Source organism: Benincasa hispida, chromosome 2 (assembly GCF_009727055.1).
Source record: "Benincasa hispida cultivar B227 chromosome 2, ASM972705v1, whole genome shotgun sequence".
Classification (NCBI taxonomy): Eukaryota; Viridiplantae; Streptophyta; class Magnoliopsida; order Cucurbitales; family Cucurbitaceae; genus Benincasa; species Benincasa hispida.
The window spans coordinates 32,439,507-32,462,188 of NC_052350.1; the positions used below are offsets into that span (position 1 = coordinate 32,439,507).

A 22,682-nucleotide genomic window follows, 5' to 3' on the forward strand; every position below is an offset into this window, starting at 1 on the left:
TAGTGACCATTCATTCAAAAGTCTATTTAAAAGCACTTTCCATTTGAACACTATATACGTATATTTGAATGATTCTTGAACAAGATCCTCATAGGTAATGACAAGTACAACAAAACATCACTATTTCCATGCATGCATTTTTTTTTTCTTTTCGTAAATAATACTCTTTGTTTTAATTGAGTTCTTAATTTTGCCATAATTAGTCAATGAAATATTCCATGTCACTTCTTTATCTTATTAACTACACACACACACACACACATATATATATATATATATATAATTATGAAATGAAGTTTTAAATTTAATTTTAAAAGTGATGAAAAATAGTTCAACTTAATTAATTATAATTATTATAATTATATTAAATTTTTTAATGCACATTAACATTAAAGACGAAAAATGAGTATTTAGTAAAAAATCGAGGTAAAAAATGTAAATCTTGAAATATGGGGACCGAGTTGACATTTTAAATTGTCGATTATATAACGTCTGGGGAACAAGTTGAGATCTGGGGACCAAGATCAATGTAAATCTTCTACACCGTCGATAGTTACTAATTAATTCAATTTATTTTCAAGATCTGCCGATAGGTGAGGATACAACGACAGGAGATAGTGAAATCTCAAGACGATAATTATATAACGTCTAGAGTTATTTTTGTTGATTTCGAATCTTTATAATTGATTGGAATATCTTTTTCTCCCGACTGTGTTCTTCCAACACCGATTTTATGCGTTGGCAAAGAGCTTTTTTCTTGTAGTACGTAATCGAATCACATTAGCAGTCAGTATTTAATAGTAATAAAAAAACAACCAGATAATAATCAAACAACAATCAATATCATTGGCAATCAGATAACAATCAATATCATTGGCAATCAGATAACAATCAATATCAATAAAACTTAGATAACAAAGTAGTATCAAATGAGTAGCAATCATATAACGCTGATTATCATAAAACGTTTGGTATCATTAATCAATATCAGATAGTAATCAAATAACAATCAGTATCATTGACAATTAATACATCATATAGTAATCAGACGACAATTATATAGAAATCAATATCAAATAAAAAACAGGTAACAATCACATAGCAATTAAATTATAGGTAAAATGAGGGTATTTGTTACTTTTCAGTTTCAATGTTTCATTTAAATTGGATTGAACTGACATATTTTACTATTTTTGTAAAATTTATATTGTATAGATATGAGCTTAATTTTTATAATTTATTTTAATATGCTTGCAACTTACCCATATATCTATCTATAATACCATATTTAAAAGTGTTATATAGGGAGAATCTTCCCCTCTCATTTTGCCCTTAATTTTTTTTTTTTTTTATAAATGTCAACTATATAAAATTCTTTTAGTTATTTGTGTCAATTTTATAATTTTTTTTTCAAAATATTCTCTCTTATGAATGAGCATGACATGAGTAAAGAGAGGAGAGAGGTAAAAGATAGGAAAGAATGGAGAAAGAGGGGGAAAAGTAAATATGAACTCCATTCACACCTATTTATATTTCAAAAGAATTTTGTTTGTGCTATTTGTTTTTTTTTTCTTTCTGATTTTTTAGACCCGTTTGATATCTATTTTGTTTTTTAAAATTGAGTTTATGGATACTATTTCTATCTCTTTTTTATTATTTACTTTTCATTAATGATTTAAAAAAAACTAAGCCAAATTTTAAGAACTAAAAAAAATAGTTTTTGTTTTTGAAATTTGACTAAGAATTCAACCATTATACTTAAGAAAGATGCGAATAATTATAAGAAATGTGATGCAAATCATTAATATTAATTTTCTAATTTTGAACTCATGCATACCATTTTATTGAAATATACACAACATTTATAGAATAAATAAATTACTAATCATTTTGTTTTTCTTTAACCCAATTTCATTTTCAATATGTAAGAAAAATGGAAATTAGAGGTTTTCATTATTTGTAAGTAAATATTGAACTAGGTCAGAATATAGTTTTGCGAATCCATTAGTTTATAGATAGCATTGTTATCTCCAAATTTAAAATTTTATTCTAATTAGATCATATGTACTTTAAATATCCATATACTTTTCTAGTTTTTATATCTTTCTATACTTTTAAAATTTGAAAAATTATTTAAATGACAAATTTGTTAAAAATATTTACAAATAATGGTAAAATATCACCACGATAGTACTTTTAAAATTTTTCACAGATAAATCGTGATAAACCACGATAGACTATTATCTATGTCTATCATGACACGGGTAGACATAGATAATAGTCTGTCAAGTTTATCGTGATCTACCGCAGATAGACAGTGAAATTTTGCTATATTTATAAATATTTTGGTTCATTTTTATACATTTAAAAACAACTATTTAAATTTCATGTCAAATATTTAAAATCTAAACTTATTTATAAGTATATTTATTCAAAAATCTTATTTTCTCCTTAAAAATTATGTCTAAAAAGGTTTTCGACCACGTCCAACACATGTCATTTATATTGTAAAATTAACTTAAAACAATAAATACATAGTTTTAGATATTATTTTCTTTAATTACTTAATTTCATAATAAACATTTACGGATTAAACTCAATAAAAAATAAATTCAATCAAAATTTAAAATTATCATAAAAACTAACCTATAAATATTTTAAGCCACGTGCATTGCACGTGTTATCCAACTAGTACCATTAAAACCACATTGTTTATCTATATTAATCAAGTACTACTACTACTACTAATAATAACGACACTGTATATCTAAAATAGTTATAGGATCAGTATGAGATTATTATAGCTTCTAGAATAATTATTAGCAACTAGACTTTTTTAAAAAGTTAGTTGTACAATGAAGAAAATAAGTTCGTTATATTTCAAACTTAAATATAAAAAGTATTATAGAGTAGCGATACTATATGAATTTTATTAGTTAGAAGAAATGAGTTTTTTAGGGCCCGTTTCATAACGTTTCAGTTTCCTGTTTCTTATTTCCTCTTTTTTGGGAATAAGAAATAGGAATATGTTTGATAACCATTCCTGTTTTCTGTTTCATATTTCTTGAAAAAAAACAAGAACATAAACTTGTTTGATAACTATTTCTTGCTTCTCGTTTCTTGTATTCAAAATTAAAATTGCTATATTTGTATATATTTTGGTTCATTTTTCTATATTTGAAAACAACCCTATTGAAAATTTGAAATTTGAAAATCAAAATATTTGAAAATTCAAAATTCAAAATTAAATTAACTTATAGATATAAAAAAAATAAAAAAGAAAATAATTATAAATAAAAGAAAGAAATAATTATAAAGGAAATATAAAAAAAAGGTAGAGAAATAGAAAATACAAAAGAAAGAAAGAAGAAAATAAATAATTATAAAAGAAATAAATAATTATAAAAGAAATAAAAAAAATAGAGAAATAGAATTATAAAAGAAAGAAAGAAAGCAGAAAATAAATATAAATAAAAAAATAATTATAAAAAAATTAAAAAATATAGAGAGAAAAGAAAAATAAAAAAATAAAAAAATAAAAAAAGTTGATCCTAAAACTATGAAGTTGAAAAGTGATATGGACATGCTTCCTCACTAATTACGAAGTCTCCACTTTATTACATTTTTGGAATAACTTTAAATAAATAAAATGGAGTGGAGAAACTACTTTTTACGGTTCCTCAATTTTGGCTTAATTTTAGAAACGTCTCTCAAATTTTAGGAACAAGAAACAAAAATGATTATCAACGAAAAACAGAAAATAGAAACTTTATCAAACGAGTTCTTAGGAATTTAATCTCAAAAGCTACTCCAAATATACTTTAGAAACCAACGAAGTTGAAAAAATGAATTTCTTATTTTATTTTATAATGAGTTGTTTCAAACACACCATAGTTTTTAAAAATATAAAAACACAATTAGATTAATAAACATTTAAACTTTTATGAACTAAATAAAATAACACAATAGGTTAAGGACTACAGCAAACATTATAATTTTAAAACATTCAATGAACTAGGAATGGAAAAAACAAAACTGAAATGCTTTGAGAGTGATCTAATTTTTTTTCATTTTCAAAATCCCTTTAAAATATGCTTTTTAATTATTAAAGTTTAAGGTCCCATGATATAAAAATTATATTTAAAAATATAAATTAAATATTAAATTAATTTCAACAAGTAATTATAAGTGTGTTTTGAAGTGGTTTCAATAATGACAAAATTTATTTTAATAATTTTAGAATATCTTAGGTAGGTGGGAAAACATTAACTCGGATAGTTAGAGATTAAACTCCCTTAGAAATCATTTTTCCTCCAAGAGAAAAAACAATATATTTTCAATTAGCATATTGTTTGTACTATCAACCTCGAAAAGTTAGAGGTAACCTCAAAGTAAGAAGTTTGATTCTCCCACCCCACATATTGTCTAAAAAAAAAAAATTATAAATCCCTAAAATAAAATACCAAAAACAAACAAGCAAATAAAAACAACACAACACATCCATTAACCTAATAGGATCAAGAAAAGAAAAAAAGAAAAGCCATACAATTATTTGTTAATAAATTATTACTTTTTTTTTTCTTTTGGGAAAAAGGCTCATATTTGACCAAACAAATATCCAAAGATGACTACATTTAATTGGTGATAATATGGGTTGTTTCTAACCTTTCTTTTTGGATATAAACCCAAAAGGATCTAAGAATTGAGAAAAACAAAAAGGATTGCACATGATTGGTGGAGGGGGGAAAGCTAAATAGGGTCCATTTGCATTTTAATTGGCCTAAAGTTGATGCCTTTTTACTTTCTATGGTAGGATTTTGTTGAATTTTGGTACCCTAAACTTGTCATTTTTCTTCCCATTCTTTTCTTTTTCATATGTTTGTGTGTTGAATGGCCAAATTTAGTGGACTAGACTCAATAATGCAATACTAAAAAAAGTAAACCAAATAAACCTCTCTAACAAACTTGTTTTCTTGTCGTGTCACGTGTGGTTTCTTTATTGTCATTATGTTTATTTAGATTATTTGTGATTGTATTACATCAATCATAAAATGAAAGAAACGTTGATAGAAGTAGAAGTTCATGATAACTTAGTAGGATTAAGTTTAGTTAAATCATCCTACATCCTATTGTTATTGTAGGGGTGTCAGACTCTATACATTGTGTTACCACTTAGCAGAGTCCTGTGTTTTTAATAAACAGTCGCTACCCCCTGGTATGTGCCACTTTAGTCATTGAAGGTCCTTAAGCGGAACATGGGATCGGACCCAAACCCAAAATATAAGAAATCATAATTTTACAGCAAGAACATAAGAAAATTATGCAATTAATCAAAGTTCACAGCATGTTTGAAATTACATAAAAATAAAATTGGGTTCAAGAACCCTTACTTTTGAAGACCTAATTTTCACCGGAAAATCCCTCGATCTCCAATTGGACACTACCGCGAAGGAAACCTCAGTATTCTCTGGGAGAACCCAGGAGTTGTGGGCTCCGATTATTTTGGTAGAGAGGGAAGAATTTTGAGAGAGGAGATAAGGAGAAGAAAAAACTCACATAACTTTTCTGTAGAGAGGGAAGAACTTTGTATCTTTTTTCTGTTTTCACACTTTGCAGAGAATTGGGAGCCTACTCATTCACTCACACGCCTGAGAGAGCAAAAAGAAGGGAAGGAGTTACCACTCCCTCCCAAAATTAGTTTTCTAAATAAATTAATAAATTAAATTAAATTAATTGATTTATTTAATAAAACATTTAATATATATATATGATAACTACTTTATCATATAATATATATTAAACTATATGTTATACCAAATATAACATATAATCTATAGTTTTTATATTGTATCAAATACATTATAACCTATAGTTTTAATTCTCTCTTACCAATGACTTTTAATATAAATCCCATTTATATTAAATTTTAATCATATGAATCCAGTTCATATAATTAATATTTGAATCATATTCAAATATTTATTGCTTCTCAAGTATACATTATATTATAATCTATCAAATATATTATAGTAATTAAAAATAAATTTATTATATAACATATAATTAATTCCCTCAATTAATTTGAACAATTCAAATTAATCCAAAAAATGATTCTCCTTTGTTCTCGTTGAGCTACCGAGGGGACCTCTAGACCTATAGCTTGAAGCTGTAACGGTACGTGAATAATTAATTAAACTCCTTTAATTAAAAGTTTAATTAATTATTCACCATTCATTAACTATCAGACACTCCACTAAAGACTGAAAATTGCACTCTTCGAACTACATATATTGTTTTGTGTCCATTGGATATAACCAGTCAATAATACGATGATCCTTCACAAATTTCTCGTAAGTACAGTTGGGACAAAATTACTGTTTTACCCCTATAGTCACATCTAACTTCTTAAGTACCATTGATCCCTCTAATGAACAATAAATCATAGTCCAACTATGATCAAACCCCTCTTGGGCCAGGAGAAGGTGTGACGCCACTTTGTTCAAGCCTCGGAATAAGCCCTTAAGGGAGTCATTTATATACTTACCCAGATGTTGGGGAAGGAGTGAATTCCTTTTTGTATAGTTGTGTTCCCAGCTCTCCAATCTTACGAATCCCCAAAATGGTAGGCTTATTGAGTCGGCGATCTGACCACTCTCACCCATACAAATCAAAGGACTGCTTTCATGGGAAGGAGTTCACAACTCACTCAAGATTCAGGTTATGTTATCTATGGTCATCATGGTGAAATGTAAATCTCTATTATGAACGGTGTTAAATAATGAGACTAAACATTTCTTGGTTTGGTCTTATACAAACTCTTTTGTATAAAATATTCCCGCTCACATGTCTCCACATGAATGATCAGGATCAGATCATTTGTAGCACTTTACAATAATTGTAACATCTACAAAGCGGGCCATACTCGTAGTGTTAGTAGGATAAGGTATCCAACCTTATCCATCTACTACAGACCATTTAGATTATCGCTTAAACATGATCCACCCGTATGTATCTGCATACATGTTTAAGCTACAAAATAACCTTGGATCTTAGTTTATTGGTTTATGGTTAATGCTACTCAAATTGAAATAAAGCATCATATATTTTATTAAAAAAATAAGATGTTTGTACATTACAATTACAAACTATAGAACCCTATGAGATTTAGGACATCAATCCCAATAATCTTCCACTTGACCTAAAGCTAGTGGTGAAGGAACTCCGTTTACAGAGGACCTTTGAGCGGAAGCGGATCGTCCATATCCCATTGTGATTGAACACATACATTTACAGTCATACAGAACAGATTATGCATCAAACTTAAATTACAACATGCTTTGGAAATAAAAACAAAGGATTAGAGATTATACCTTTGAAGAACCCTTCTTCAAGTAATCCCTCAAACGAACTCGTTCACGAACGCTTCGAACAAGTCACGAACACTCCTCTCGAACAAGCAGTAAACAACAATTCGATCCTCGAACCAAATAGGACACTGCCACTTGGATATCTTGGTATTCTCGATGTGAGAATCCAGAAGTCGTGGACTCTGGCTAATTTTGGTTAGAGGGGAAGATTAGAGTTTAGGAGGAAGACGATTGTGTAGTAAACAACACTATTGTGTAGACGAACTAGTCTATCGCATAGACTTCCTACTCAATCATTTAGTCTCTCAAGTGATCGTATAGTAACTCGATTACTAACGCCTTTTCACTCGTTCACTTATTTCCGGAATAATAAAAACAATTTTCATTTATCCCAATTTTCCATAAAACTAAATAACTACCTACTAAGGGTGGTTATGGAGAAAAAGAATTTAATAATAAAATAATTAATAATTATAAATAAATATGATAACTAACTTATCATATTATATTTATAACCTATAGTTTTAATATTGCATCATATACAATATATAAACCATAGTTTTTTTTTTCCATTTTATGGCATTTAATATAAATCATATTTATATTAAATTTAACAACTATGAATCTTATTCATAGAAAATATATTTGAATTATATTCAAATTTTTGTTCCTCCAATTAAACAATAATGTATTAATTACATTATATCAATTATATCATATATAATTAAATTCTCTCTTATTAATTTGAACATTTCAAATGAACAAAAAAACTGATTCTCAACTTAAATCCATTAAGCTACCAAGGGGACCTTATGAACATGTAGCTTGAAGTTCCAACGGTACGTGAATAACTGATTAAACTCTTTAATCACATTATCCACCATCCATTAATTGTCAAACACTCCACTAAAGACCGACAACTGCACTCTTCGTACTACAAATATATTTGTGTCCATTGGATATAACCAATCAGTACGATAACCCTTCACAAATCGCTTGTAAGTATAGCTGGACCAAATTATCGTTTTGTCCCTGTAGTTACATCTAACTCCTTAAATACCACTGATCCCTCTAATGAACAATAGATCATAGTCCCACTATGACTAAACCCCTCTGGGGCCAAGAGAGGGTGTGGCACCACATTGTTCAAGACCCAGAATCAACCTTTAAGGGAGCAATTTATCTACTTACCCCTCCTTCGGGGAAATAGTGAATTCCATCTTGTGTAGCTGAGTTTCTAGCTCCTCAATCAGACAAAACCCCAAAATGATAGGCTTGTTGAGTCGACAATCTGGCCACTCTCACCCATGCAAATCAAAGGACCGCCCTCATAGGCAGGAGTTCACAACTCACTCAGGATTAAGGTCATATTACCTATGGTCATCTTAGTGAAATGAAAGTCTCAATTATGAACGTCGTTATATAACGAGACTAAACATTTCGTGGTTTGATCTTATACAAACTCCTTTGTATGGAATATCCCCGCTTGCATGTCTAATACATGAATGATCAAGATCAAATCATTTGTAGTACTTTACAACATTTGTAACACCTACAAAGTGGACCATACTCGTAGTGTCACTAGGATAAGGTACCCGACCTTATCCATATACTACAGACCATTTAGGTTATCACTTAAACACGATCCAGTTGTATGTCTCCACATACATGTTTAAGTTACAACGATAACCATGGATCTTATTTTATTGGTTTGTGGTTAATGCAACTAAAATATCATATATTTCATAGACAGAAGTGAATAAAATATTATATATTATTAATTACAGAATGTTTGTTCATACAAGTGTTTACAAACTATAGGACCCTATGAGATTTAAGGCATCAACCCCAATAATCTCCCACTTGTCCTAAAGCTAGTGGGGTGTACAAGATAATCAAATTACAAGTACACAAAACAATAAACTAGGGCACAAACAAGCCCAGTACAAGATCTCCCACTTGCCCTAGTCCAGCTGTGGTATGTCCTATCGACTCATACTCTGCAGGTGACCCTCAAACACTATAGCCGTGAGGGCCTTCGTAAACGAATCAACAACATTGTGCTTTGAAGCTATCTTCGTGACAACCACGTCCCCTCGATGCACAATCTCTTGGATGAGATGGTATTTTCACTCAATGTGCTTGCCGCGTTTATGACTCTGAGGCTCACGTGAATTCGCCACAGCACCACCATTATCATAATAAAGAGTGATGGGTCTAGACATGTCTGGAACAACTTCCTGATCAGTCAGGAATTTCTTGAGTCAAACGGCCTCCTTAGCAGCTTCACAAGCCACTACATACTCGGCCTCCATGGTGGAGTCCGCGATGCACCATTGCTTGGTGCTTCACCATACTACAGCCCCTCCGTTAAGAGTGAACACTGATCCTGAAGTGGATTTTCGAGAATTCCTATCAGTCTGAAAATCAGAGTCCGTGTATCCTGTAAGGATCAAATCCTTAGAACCATACACAAGCATGTAGTATTTCGTTCTCCGAAGATACTTGAGGATATTCTTAACGGTTGTCCAATGATCATATCTTGGATTAGAGTGATATCTACTGACTATTCCTACGACGTAGCAGATGTCAGGTCTAGTACATAACATCACATACATCAAACTGCCTACGACAGATGCATAGAGAACCCATCTCATTTCCTCAACCTCCTGAGGGCACTATTCCTTAGACAATGTAACTTCGTGCCTGAAAGGAAAAATGCCCCTCTTGGAGTTTTGCATCGAGTACTTGATCAACATCTTGTCAATGTACGATGCCTGAAATAGTGTTAGAATTTTGTTCTTTCGATCCTGAAAGATCTAAATCCCAAGAACAAACCGAGCCTCTCCCAAATCTTTCATTTGGAATTGGGTTGCAAGCTAGTTCTTAACTGAAGTCAGTAGGTTTACGTCATTCCCAATGAGTAGGATATCATCTACATATAACACTAGAAAAACTACTGAACTGTTGATGATCTTTTTGTAGACACAAAGCTCATCAACATTCTGATCAAACCTTATATTCCAAGATCGAGATGCTTTTTTCAGTGCATAAATGAACCGATTCAGCTTGCAAACCTTTTGCTCTTGACCTTAGACTATGAATCCCTCGGGTTGCACCATATAAATGGTCTCCTCAAGATTGTCATTCAGAAAAGCAGTCTTGACATCCATTTGTCATATCTCATAGTCATAGTATGAGGCAATAGATAGGAGGATGCGGATAGATTTCAGCATGGCAAGAGGCGAGAAAGTCTCTTCATAGTCGACTCCCTCTACCTAGATATAACCCTTTGCCACCAGTCTAGCCTTGAATGTTTGCACATTCCCATCAGTACCTCGTTTCCTCTTGTAGATTCATTTACAATCTATAGGTTTAACCCCATCAAGTTGATCTACAAGATCCCAAATTGAATTGAAGTACATAGACTCCATTTCGAGATTCATGGCTTTGATCCATTCATCTCGGTCAACATTCTCCATTGCCTTCTTGTAAGACAATGGATCCTCAACCTTACCATCAACTACCATAGCTAGGATTTCAGTTAAACCCATATAGCGAATAGGTGGGTTTGCAACCCTCCCACTACGTTGAGACTCTTTCAACACTTAAGGTGGATTTGTTCAAGACCCTGAGTTAGCATTTAAAGGAGTAATTCATCTATTTACCCTAAAGACAGGAAGAAGTGAATTCCTCTAGTGTAGCTATGTTTCCAATTCCCTACTCGGACAAATCTCAAAATAGTAAACCTATTGAGTCGGCGAGTTGGGCCAATCTCACCCATACAAATCAAAGAACTGCCCTCATAGATAGGAGTTTATAACTTACTTAGGATTGAGACCGAGTTACCTATGGTTATCTTATGAAATGTTAATCTTTTCAATTAATGCTGTTATAAAAAGAGATTAATCATTTCACGGCCTAGTCTTATACAAACTATTTGTATAGGATACTCTCACTTGCATGTCTCTACATGAACGATTAAGATAAAATCATTTTTAACACTTTACAACCCTTGTAACAATTACAAAATCGGTTGTATCTGTTATATCACCAGGATAAGGTACCTAACTTTATCTATAAACTACAAACCACTTAGATTATTATTTGAACATAATCCACTTATATGTTTACCACATATTGTTCAAGTTTCATAAAATAACCTTAAATCTTTCTTTAATGAATTATTACATATATAAAATAATCAACCATTACTTCAAATAATATATTAACTACGAGGTTTTAAGGCATACATCCCAACAGTTACAGACTTCATATGTCTAGTAGCATCTTAGTAACATATTCATGAATCTAAATATGTTCCAACTTCAAAATAATAATTTAATGATTTATCAATTTTTTTGTTAATGAAGTTTTTAAATTTTTTTATATAACCTTGATTCAAATTTTTCAATACGTTAAAGATAAATTTTAGAATTTCAAGAGATTAGAGACACCTTGTATATTTAGCCAATATTTTATGTAACATGGATAAAAGTGAAAACTTGAATACTTATTAAAGAAGTTCTAAACCAAAATATTTGTTCTTTTTCATTTTTTTTTTCCTTTCATGATCAATCTTTAAAAATAAAAATACAAATTCATACCAATATATAATTCTGGATTCATATATAGTCCTGATAGTGATAATATACCATTGCATTTCAAGAATTGAGGATAAAAAACAAATAGTTGTTGTACATGCTGAGTGATCTCATACAGTGGCAGCTTTGAGAGAGAGGAAATCTGAAATCTTGTTGGTGTAGAAATCTGGTTGTATAGAGTTGTTGGGACTTTGAAGTGTTGACAAGTTTGTAACACCTACGAAACAAACCAAAGTAAATCAAAGTTTTCTATTATCATGCAACAAGAATTGACTTTTTAGCCAAACCGAGCATAGCTCAATTGATATACAAGTAGGTTAATAACCGAAAGATTTTTGGTTCGAATCTCCCTACCCCCAATTGTATTAAAAAAAAATAAAATTAAACCCTTATATTTTAGTCTCTCAAAATCTAAATGTTATATTTTAGTTCTTAGACTTTATATAAAAAAAACTTATGTTGGTCCTTGCTAGTAACTCTTTATTTCAATAGAAAATCCAACACCAAATCGTTTGTATGTAACCTTAAAAGGATGTACATGTGTCATATTTAATAGTTTTCGTGATGACAAATTTCATAATGCTAAAAAAGTTTAGGGACTAAAATAGAATAAATGCTAAACTTCAAGAGGAAAAAGAAGACTTAAAACTGAAAATTTATTACCTGACAAAACAAGAAGGGTCTTGCAACCACCATTTTGTCCAAACAGAATATCAGTATCTAATCTATCTCCAACCATGCAGATTTGTGACTTCTGAATCCCAAACCTATAATTGGCATGAGAATAACATTATTTGTTTAGAAGGATATAAGATAACAGAGAAGCAAGCTTGTTTCTATTCAATATTCGACATTAAGAAAACAAAGAATGACCACCGATACTTCGTTAGTTAAACAAATATAGATGAGGTGAGTTCTAGAACTCCCCTCTCTCTCAAAGAAACTTTCCAAAAACATCCTATGACACATTTATCTTACACCTGAATGTGTTGGTTCGACCCGAAAATTCTTGCTAACTATGTTCCAGCCCAGACTATCCTGAATTAGGCTTCTGTTCTTCCTTTCTAGCATGCCTTGTTATACACATATTTGATACATGATTTGACATCAACCTTGAACTACAGTCAACAGCTTTCTTCATAGATTAAAGAAAAAAAATTCCATAAGACACATTTTGAAGGTGATAATAATCTTTAAAGAAATAGAATACTGTTTACTCAAATTGTGTCAGGCTTTTATAGATGCTAATTTGTAAGGCTGATATGAATTTGGAATAATACAGCAATTTATTGCCAATGACCAACTATTCCACAACTCTTGGTATGTGTATGTGATAATAGCATTCTCTTTCACATCAGTGCATTCGTAGTAATTGTGTCAATAATTCATTTTTGTAAGGTTCATGTATGACTGCATCAAGTTCCTACACAGAAATACATGTTTTTTTTCTTTAGATATCCACAAGTGTCTAGATCAACTTGCACAAACCTATCTTGCATGAAGTTCCTACATAGAAATTTATGATTTTTTTATTTTTCGTAATCTACTTGAGTGTGTAGATCAACTTGGGGAAGCCTATACTATTTTTAGAGGACAACATCTAATCCTGCTATAATTGATTGCCGAGAAAACACTTAAGGTATAAAATCTAAAGTAGGTCGCCACCATAACTAGAACTCATTTTCTCTAAGCCTTTTACTATTTTCATTGATCCTTATGCTACGCCAACCACATAGACATAGAGGGATAAAAGCACTTCTTAAGACATTCCCAATCACATCCTACGAGAGGTACATAAACTAACCAGATACTCTGTTGTATATCATTAGACAATTATGAGACCTTTTTATGTGAAAAGTTGCGTAGATATATCAAGCATCTAACATCTACATAATTTTGAACAGATCAGCAACATATAAACATTACTTGTTTGCTAAGTAGTCCATCATGAAAGTTGAGGGCTTCCCAACAACTAATGGCTCACGTTGAGTCGATCCGCAAAGAGCGCCAACCATTGAACCACCACCTGATGTATGTGGCACACACACAAAAAAAAAAAAAAAAAGGCTAAAGAGCATTCCCCATGTACACAAGTTATTAAAATCTATAAAAACAAGGGGAAAAAATAAGGAAAAAAAATCAATTTTTTTAGAACTTTCTGATTTCAGCTTCAAATACAATGATCTACTTCAACAAAATGGAACTCATAATCCTTATTCTGGTAAGTCATTGGTTCGTTGTAAATCATAAGGAAACAAATTGAAACCTGTTAAGGACGACAAAACCTCTACCTATCTCTACATTCGTATAATATTGTCCACTTTGGGCATAAACCCTCATGACTTTGTTTTAGAACTCCAAAAGGTCGATGCTATTGGAGATAGTTGTTCTCACTTATATACCTATAATTTTCCCCTTATCTAACTAATACGTGGCTTTATTTGTATACGCGACAAAACCTAACCAAGTAAAAGTAATGATCAATTACTACTCCCACAAATAGGTACTAGAAACCAGAGAAAACAGGAGAGAACTAAACCTGCCCACTCTTGCGCATCTGTCAGATGAGTCACAGCATCACGATTAGTTGCAATGAAGAGGCAGCCAGGATTTTCTCGTATGCAGAGTGTTCCATACCTTCATTGCCAAAAAAAGAACGTTTACAAAAAGTTTCTTATGACAAACCATTATGAATATAGCTCAACATAGTTGCAAACAAATAGGCTACACAATTAAAAGAAAGTATTTCACCACATCACCTTTCAAAAAAGAACGAAATAAACAAAATAATTATTTTAGAATTAAGTTGTGATCGTCACCTACAGAACCGAGTTAATGAGTAATGTTTAATAGAGGGCAAGACTTACTGCACTTTGTAATAGTTAAAGTATCGATCAAATCCAACCACAACAGCTCCCACCTTCATGGAAAAAAAACTTGTTTAGATAATATTCAACTATGGAGCGAAAATGAGAAAGAGGAGATTCTTGATTGAATATAGTAAGCCCTGAGCTAGATTAATGTATGAAAGTGATAGGAACAGCATTTGGATAGTTAGGAATATCATTAGGGTAATAAGGGTATGTTAGTAATTAGCTGAAGAACTTGTTCATAGGGATTCACTATAGTTAGAGTGAATGAGGAGGAGAGAAAGGTAAGCATCGGTTTAGTTGGTTTAGGCAAGAGGAAGGTCCAAGTGCCTTGAATTACTAGTTACGATAGTTCTTCTATCTTCTATGTTTCTATCTAGTTTAACTATTTGGTTTATAAACAAAAGGAATAAGAAAGGTGGCAAAGAAGGGTATTCCACAGGATATCAATATGTAATTGGCAGGATTGGGGCGGTGATTTTTTGGCTATCAAGACCGTGGCAGGGAGAGTTCAGAGAGTCTCTCTAAGACCTCCTCAATAGCTTAAATTTGTTTTAGCTCAGTAAAGTTTTACTTAGAGCTCTTCAGCTCAGAATAAAACTTAGAAATATTTCTGATAAGTGATAGTAGTTGAGAGAAGTTACACGCTTTCTTTTTCTTTTTTTCTTCCTATAGGAAACAAAGAAAAGTTACATCTTCAATCCTATTTGAGATTATCCAAAGGAAATCCAAATAAGCAATTTGTATATAAAGCAAGCAAGATTAGAAATGTACATCCTCATCGTGCTCCATCAGAAAGCCTGGCTTTAGTTCTATCTTCTTCCCACCATCCTCCTGTAAGAAGATGAAATATTTACTCTATTTACTTCACATCTAATCATCCTGACAAATGACATTAAACTTTTAAGGTTTATGTGATGAAATACAGCAATGTCGTAACAATTACGAATCAGGTCCAGTGATCACTGCCAAAAACGTTTGACATATGCATTTATTAATCAAAGTCACATCACATTTCACAGACTTGCGAGATAAGAACTGGCCGCATAGAGGGGGCAGGATATTTCATAGCTCGTGAAAATTAATAAATTTCATCATATATACCGGTCCACCAAGGTACTGATATCCAGCGAGTTCAAGTTCTTTCAAGATGCCATCCTCACCAATCACATAAATCTGACACCACAAAGTCACAAGTTCAGGCTAAAATTTTTCATTGCCATGGAAATTTCTACTCACTTGAAAAATCATAAGAACCTTGAAAACTTTGAGATATAGGAAGTTAGTGCAATAAATGCAATGGATTAGATAATGTAAAAATAAGCTTAGCTCAATGGTTAAGATATTTCTACGCTCCTTAAAAGTCATAGGTTCAAATTTCTATCTTATTTCTATGGTCTCATATTCTAAAAATAATAAAAATAAATAAATAAATTCCACCCTGTGAGCCTCTAGTTTTGAAGTAACCCTTGGCTAATAGATGAAAGATGATGCCCATTATGATAGATAGCTAAACAGTATCAAACTAATGAAATATGCATTTTGTTTATTTGTCAAAAAGAATTGGCTCATGACTAGTCAATAGGAATCTCTGGCTGTCTACTATTACGTTTTTGACAAGTAGAAGAGATACATAGCCAAAGCAAGCAAGTACCTTCTTCTCCTTTGGGAAATCAATAGACTTCAAATATGCAGCGGCAGCAAAAGATGATGCAAAAATTTCTTCCTGAAATATTTAAATTTAGTTAGATTACAATTTGAAATGGAATTCGACTCGAGAACTTTAAGTCACTGACCTCAGTGACATTAAGACCAAGTGTCTCAAACTTTTTGCCATATTGTTTCCTGGACTTTGTTGAATTGTTGGTAACAAAAACTAATCGCTTTCCCTGAAATTAAAAAAAATAATAAATAATAAAAATAATAAAAGATAGAAGAAAGAAAAGGCAAAATGATCCATCAACTGAAGAAAACTTCAAAATTGTGCATCATTTTCACTCATGTATGAATTTTTCTATTAATTTGTACCCATCACCACTGTTTTTAAGGCCATAAGTTACCAAAAGTGGGTTAGAAGATCTAGTTTTATACCTTTGATCGAAGCATATCCAGGGTTTCTGGAACTCCATCTATAAGCTTGTCTCCTTTCCATATAACCCCTGCAGTTAAATCATTGGAAATCTTTAAAACCATAAGTGGAGAAAAATAATATAACAGAGTCTGAACTAATACTTTCTCTTGTATATTTCCCATCCTAGATACAAAACTGTTAAAAAATTTGACGAAAAGTTCTCCAAATGTGGCACATTAGCTAGGGGAATGCAAACTTTCATTAAGTAAAAATTCAAATGGGGCTATGAGATTCTTGATTCTTTTCGTGATGTGAAAAACAACATTGGAAGTGGAACCACTGTAACTGTGGTAGACATTTTCCTTTAACGTACTTACAAAACAATTTTAATTAAAATGTTGTTAATAGCCTCTCCTCACAAAAACTTATACAAATTTATGGCTTTGAGAATGAGCTGCCCTTTTCCATCTTCTTCACATGATCAACCTTTCAAACGAGCCAGATCATCCATGAGTGTCCGGACCGCTTCACCGGCTCACCCTACTACATTCAGTTAGTAGTCAAAGAACCTTTTAGAATACTAAATCCTGGTAGCCACCATGGTTTGAACCTATTCTCTCTAAGCTCTTTAATACTTATAAGTTATATTCAGTTTTATTGACCACTTGGTATGGTCAACCCATAGTTGTTCACAGTGGAATCCCTTTTATCCAAGCTCAGTATATTTGGCACACCAAATATCAAGGAAAGTGAAATTTTCCCCTAGGAGTTGAGTCGAACTATAATTAATGTTCATGGCCAATATGCATAAGATTAATCCTAAAATGAAGCTCCAACAATCATGAGCAAACAGGAGCTGAACCATACCTTCAACCACTGTGAAATTGTTAATTATTTTGGGACTACATGAAGTTTCATTCATGTGGCAAGTGTCGCTCGAAAATCTACACCGAGAATCAGAACTTAATGGTAACCCTTTCAACAAAGCAAGGAGACTCTGCTGCAACTCTCCAACTCACTAGATTGTTCCTTTTGGAATCTTTGGTTGGAAAGAAACTATTGAACTTCTTATGACGTATAAACCCATGTAGACATTCTAAGAATTTTTTTTTCTGTACCTTACATGGTGTAAAATATTCTCTCCGTTCAAATAGCTGCCACAATGTGGTTGACTGTTACACAAATTGGAAGAGTTTCTTGTGAATCTTCCATGGTTTGGAGCATAGCTATCCTCTCCACCTCTTGTAATTTCATATAATCTCCAAGACATTATGCTTAAAAAAAAGGTGATTTATAAAATATGAACCATATTATTCAAAAACATCATCTACAACCAATGAACTTGACAAACTAGATCACCAAGTCCTCAAAGACCTCTTCGCTCAAGTAAACTCAATTTCTCCCATTTAAACAACAAAAAATCGATTAAACCATCAATGAACCCAGAAGCTTAAAGTGATAGGTTATGGTAAACTTAATTATATCAATAATTTAACACTTCCACTCACTTGTGAGCGGAAACGCCCAACAAGAAATATAACATTGCAGAAGTTCAAACATAGAACCTCTTATTTGATATCATGTTGAATCACCATTTAACTCAAAAATTAAGCGGATATGTTCAGTCAATTCGACTACATCAATAATTGAACAAAACCCCCCCCAAAAAAAAAACCAGCCAGAAAAGCAACGATCCATTGACAAAAATCAAAAGAGTCCTATATTTTGGATGCAAAAGAAAAAAAAAAACTCTGGGGAGAACTGGGAAAAGAAAAGAACTCACCATCGCAGTCGAAAATGAAAGTCTCAACTGAATCAATGAGTTCATCAGCGTTCTGAAGTGGCTGAGCAGAAGCACGAACGGCAAAACCGTCCATTCTAGACCTATTAAACTTCCTGTTGTAGCTACTATTCCATCCAAAACTGACGTACCCAGAACAGGAACAATCGGATAGAATAGGGGAAAAGTGCTTGAAACCCAAGAATCTGGGGGTATTGCGGCTCAAATTGAGAAAGGATTTGGATGCATTTGTGGAAGAAGCAACAATGGGTGAATGAGAAGCCGCTGTGCCTGTTCTGGTCAGCATATCGGTTACTGCCTTTTCTTTTCTGCAGCCTTGGTTTCTGTGTTGGAAGTTTGAGGCCGTTAAAGGCCCTTTTACAAAAGAGTGACGTGGGATGAGTGGTGCTCCATCGTTTGTTTGGGATTATAAGCCATTCAAGAATTTCTCTTTCTTTCTTTCTTCTTTCTTCTTTCTTTTGCAAGTATCTTCCATGTTTGGAGTTTAATCGCTAAGGGCCATTTATGGTCCACAGCATTTCCTTTCAATTTGTTGTGTAAATTCAAGAATAGTTTATGGTTTAGTGGGTAAGTTAACGTATTATTATTCAATTACTTTGATCTCTCATCTTTTATAATGGTCCATTTTTTTTAAAAAAAAAAACCAATTTGTACTTTTGAAAAGAACTACCGAAGGTGTGGAAAACTATCACGAAAGTTAATGAATAAGATATATATTACCATTTTAAAAATCAATTAATTTGATCTCTCAACTCTAAAATTCTTGAACACAAAATCAATTTAATTTATACTTCTTGATAATCATCCTAACATAGAAAAACTAAAAGTTGTGGGAGACCATTGTAACAATTTTGGTACAAAAAATAGACGGTAATTTTATATTTCGCAACAAAAATCTAAGTTAGTAGAATTATTGATTATAAGCCAAAAGAAGTATAGTTCAACTGATTTTCGAGATGTGTTAACGACTATGAGATCAATGATTCGAATTTCCCCACCCTTTTGTACTTAAAAAAAAAATTATTGATTATAACAGTTGAATAAAAACTAGTAATTCCATAGAGAATTTCAAATTTTTTAGATTTTATCTTCTTATAGAGTTCACGTATCCTCAAATCTAAGAACATTGGTTAAAATGTAATATTGGTCTGTGTTTGAGTATTTGCTCAATTTTAGTATTTGTATTATCAAATATTTAATTCTAGTCCTTATACTTTTAATAAATGATTACTTTTCATGATTCACTATCCACCATCCCCACTTCATATAATTGATTATTTTACAAGTTAAATTATACTCCTTAGACAATGTCATTTGAACCTCAACATTTTTTTTTAATTAGATGAGAGAAAGGAGGAAAAGAACTTCATTAAATACAATAATGGTAAACATTTAAATAACTCCGTTCAACTTGTTTATTTATCTTGAGTATCTCATTCCACTTTAAAATGCTCTCCTACACTCTCTTTATTTTAGATCTAAATTTGAGTTGAAATTCAATGTCCAATAGTTTTACTAAATTGAGACGAACGATGTAGTCTACTTAAAAACAATACAGAATAAATAATTATCTATAGAACAATATTTTGATCTTGAGGTTTATTCATTTGGGTTATTACAATTTACAACTTATATAATTATTTTCCATTTAGTTTACTTCTTAAGCTTGGAAATAATTGTTATATACAATGTTTGTACTATAATTGCTTGTAGATGGTCGAAGTATAATAAGTTTGGTAGTATTAAACAATTCTCATATACATCATATTCTCGCAACCTATTCCCCTTCAAACCCTTTCAATTTCACAAAATTTAGGTCATCGGTAAACAATCCCCAAATCCATCATACAAATATTAGTTGATTGCCACATCATAGTAGCCCCTATGACAAAACAAAAATGGAAATGTAAAAATAGAAATTTAAGCATACCCATGCTAAGAAAATATGTAAAAAATAAAAGTTAAAAAGATCAATGTATTTAGGATATATTTGGCTTATTTTTTTAAAAAAATTGAGTATTTACAACCACTCAAAATAACTTTTAAAATATATTTAAATAAAAATGAGTTCTCTAAAAAATATTTTACGATCAATATGATCATATTGAGATGATAACTATAAATATTTTGTGTTACATAGTTGTTAGAGACAAATCTAGCTCAGACATAAATTTCCACTTAATTATGACATGGTATAAAAGATTGAATTCCCCTCTTCTTGTAAAGAAATTGCCATTACTTTAATTTTGGATATTTTTTTGCCCATAAACTATCAACTTTTGCTCATTTGGTCTTGTACATTCACAATGTCCATCATCTTCCTATTTGCAAAATGAAATCTCTGATACGAATTTATGGTTATATTATTAGAATTAAAAAAATTACCTTTTTAGTCTCCAAATTTGGAAGAATATGTATATTTGATCCATTAATTTTAAAAATGTACCTTTTTAGTCTCAAAATTTACAAAAATATGTCTATATGATCTATGAGTTTTTCAAAAATACATTTTTAGGCCCCAAATTTTAAAAAATAGATTTAAAAAGTCTTTGAAGTATTTTTTGTTTGATTTTTTAAAATAATTATATGATATTAAAAATTAAAAAAAAATAATTTTAGAGAAAATGTGATTTTTAAAATATTATTCTTAATATAATTATTCAAATTAATAGTATAAAGTTATTCATGGATCTATTCTTATAAATCTGTTTATGATCTTATTATCTAAAGTTTACCTTGCACAAAAGCTTCATAAAGTTATTCAGTATAGCTGCAAAGAACTCTTATAACCAAAAAAATGCACAATCAAAATACACTTTCCCCAATTCCTCTCTCATACATCTTCTAGAGGGTATAGACCAATCTACATTCATTGGATTCAGATTTCTCCCAAAACTATCAGAACTTCACTAATTTCAGAGCAAAATCAAAACCCTAAAATTTATAAACTCATCTATCCAAAAATTCCAAAAATGGAAGAAAGAGGAAAGGTTGAAGAACAAACCTGAAGCTAAATCTGCCTGCCAGCAGCATCAGCAACAATGGGCAAGTGAGGGGTTCGACCCAGAAGGCAAGAAACCAGACTATAAACAAAGCACAAAACACTGAAAACAAACAATCCATTATGGCCCCAAACCATTATCTGAAACCCTAATCCGCCCCGACCCGGACTCAGAATCCTCTGTATCAACAACGGAACCACCAGCAGCACGTCCAGAGTCACCGCTTGCATCGAATTGAAGCGCACGTAGTGGCTGAAGCTAGGGTTTCGGACCAAGCCCAAGTAAAGCGCGAAGAACGCGACGAAGCTTGCGTGCGGGATCGAGCGATAAAGCCCTAGAATCGGGAGGAGTGGCTCGAAGGCGAAGCCGAGGGCCGGGTACTGAGCGAAGAGGAAGCGGCCGTACTGGAGGGAGTTGAAGAAGGGGAGAGTGTAGGCAACGGCGGAGATGACGCGGTCGGTGGCTGGAGTAGGGTTGTAGGACATGCGAAAGACGGTGGATTTTGCGGGTTTAGAGGGGAGAAAAGGGAGAGAAGAACGGTGGCGGGATTTGATGGCGGAGGAGTGAGGGATTAGAGCGGCTCTAAAGGCGGTTTTGACGGAGAGATTGAGGAGAGGGATGGAACTGGAAGCCATTTCTTTGTAGCAGAGGCGTCGAGAGTGAGGGTGAAGAAGAAGATGAAACGACGCTCTTTTCTGAGGGCTTACAGTTCAATTCAAGCTCAAGAAATTAGTTTTTATCAAATAGATTTAAATTTTGGGGAAAATGGATGTAATAACAGCTCAAAATGAAAAATAATTAATCGGCTTTTTTTTTTTCTTTTGGTTTCTAACAATAGACCAACTACCGGATGGACCGAACCGATCAATTTTATTTTTTAAAGAAAATTGTACAAACTATTCCATTTCTTCCCCATCTCATTCTCTATTCAACCTGAATCTTAAATTTGAAATGATTTTACTTACGC

At 31.9% G+C, this 22,682-nt stretch overlaps 2 protein-coding genes across 2 annotated transcripts; both read right to left on the bottom strand.

The window, feature by feature from the left end:
* Nucleotides 1–11,895: 11,895 nt before the first annotated feature.
* LOC120071250 (phosphoglycolate phosphatase 1A, chloroplastic-like) lies at nucleotides 11,896–19,125 on the bottom strand. The gene is made up of 11 exons (XM_039023408.1): nucleotides 18,696–19,125; nucleotides 16,933–17,000; nucleotides 16,638–16,730; nucleotides 16,496–16,567; nucleotides 15,946–16,017; nucleotides 15,616–15,675; nucleotides 14,839–14,891; nucleotides 14,511–14,608; nucleotides 13,898–13,997; nucleotides 12,635–12,738; nucleotides 11,896–12,188 (listed from the first exon to the last, which is right to left on the bottom strand). The coding sequence occupies exons 1-11, from the start codon at nucleotides 18,997–18,999 to the stop codon at nucleotides 12,082–12,084; spliced, it is 1,131 nt and encodes a 376-aa protein (XP_038879336.1). The 5' UTR covers nucleotides 19,000–19,125; the 3' UTR covers nucleotides 11,896–12,081.
* A 1,217-nt stretch (nucleotides 19,126–20,342) lies between these two features.
* Nucleotides 20,343–22,458, bottom strand: LOC120071252 (protein TIC 20-II, chloroplastic). Its single transcript, XM_039023409.1, has 2 exons — nucleotides 21,718–22,458; nucleotides 20,343–20,595 (listed from the first exon to the last, which is right to left on the bottom strand). The coding sequence occupies exon 1, from the start codon at nucleotides 22,348–22,350 to the stop codon at nucleotides 21,724–21,726; it is 627 nt and encodes a 208-aa protein (XP_038879337.1). The 5' UTR covers nucleotides 22,351–22,458; the 3' UTR covers nucleotides 20,343–20,595; nucleotides 21,718–21,723.
* Between the last annotated feature and the right edge of the window lie 224 nt (nucleotides 22,459–22,682).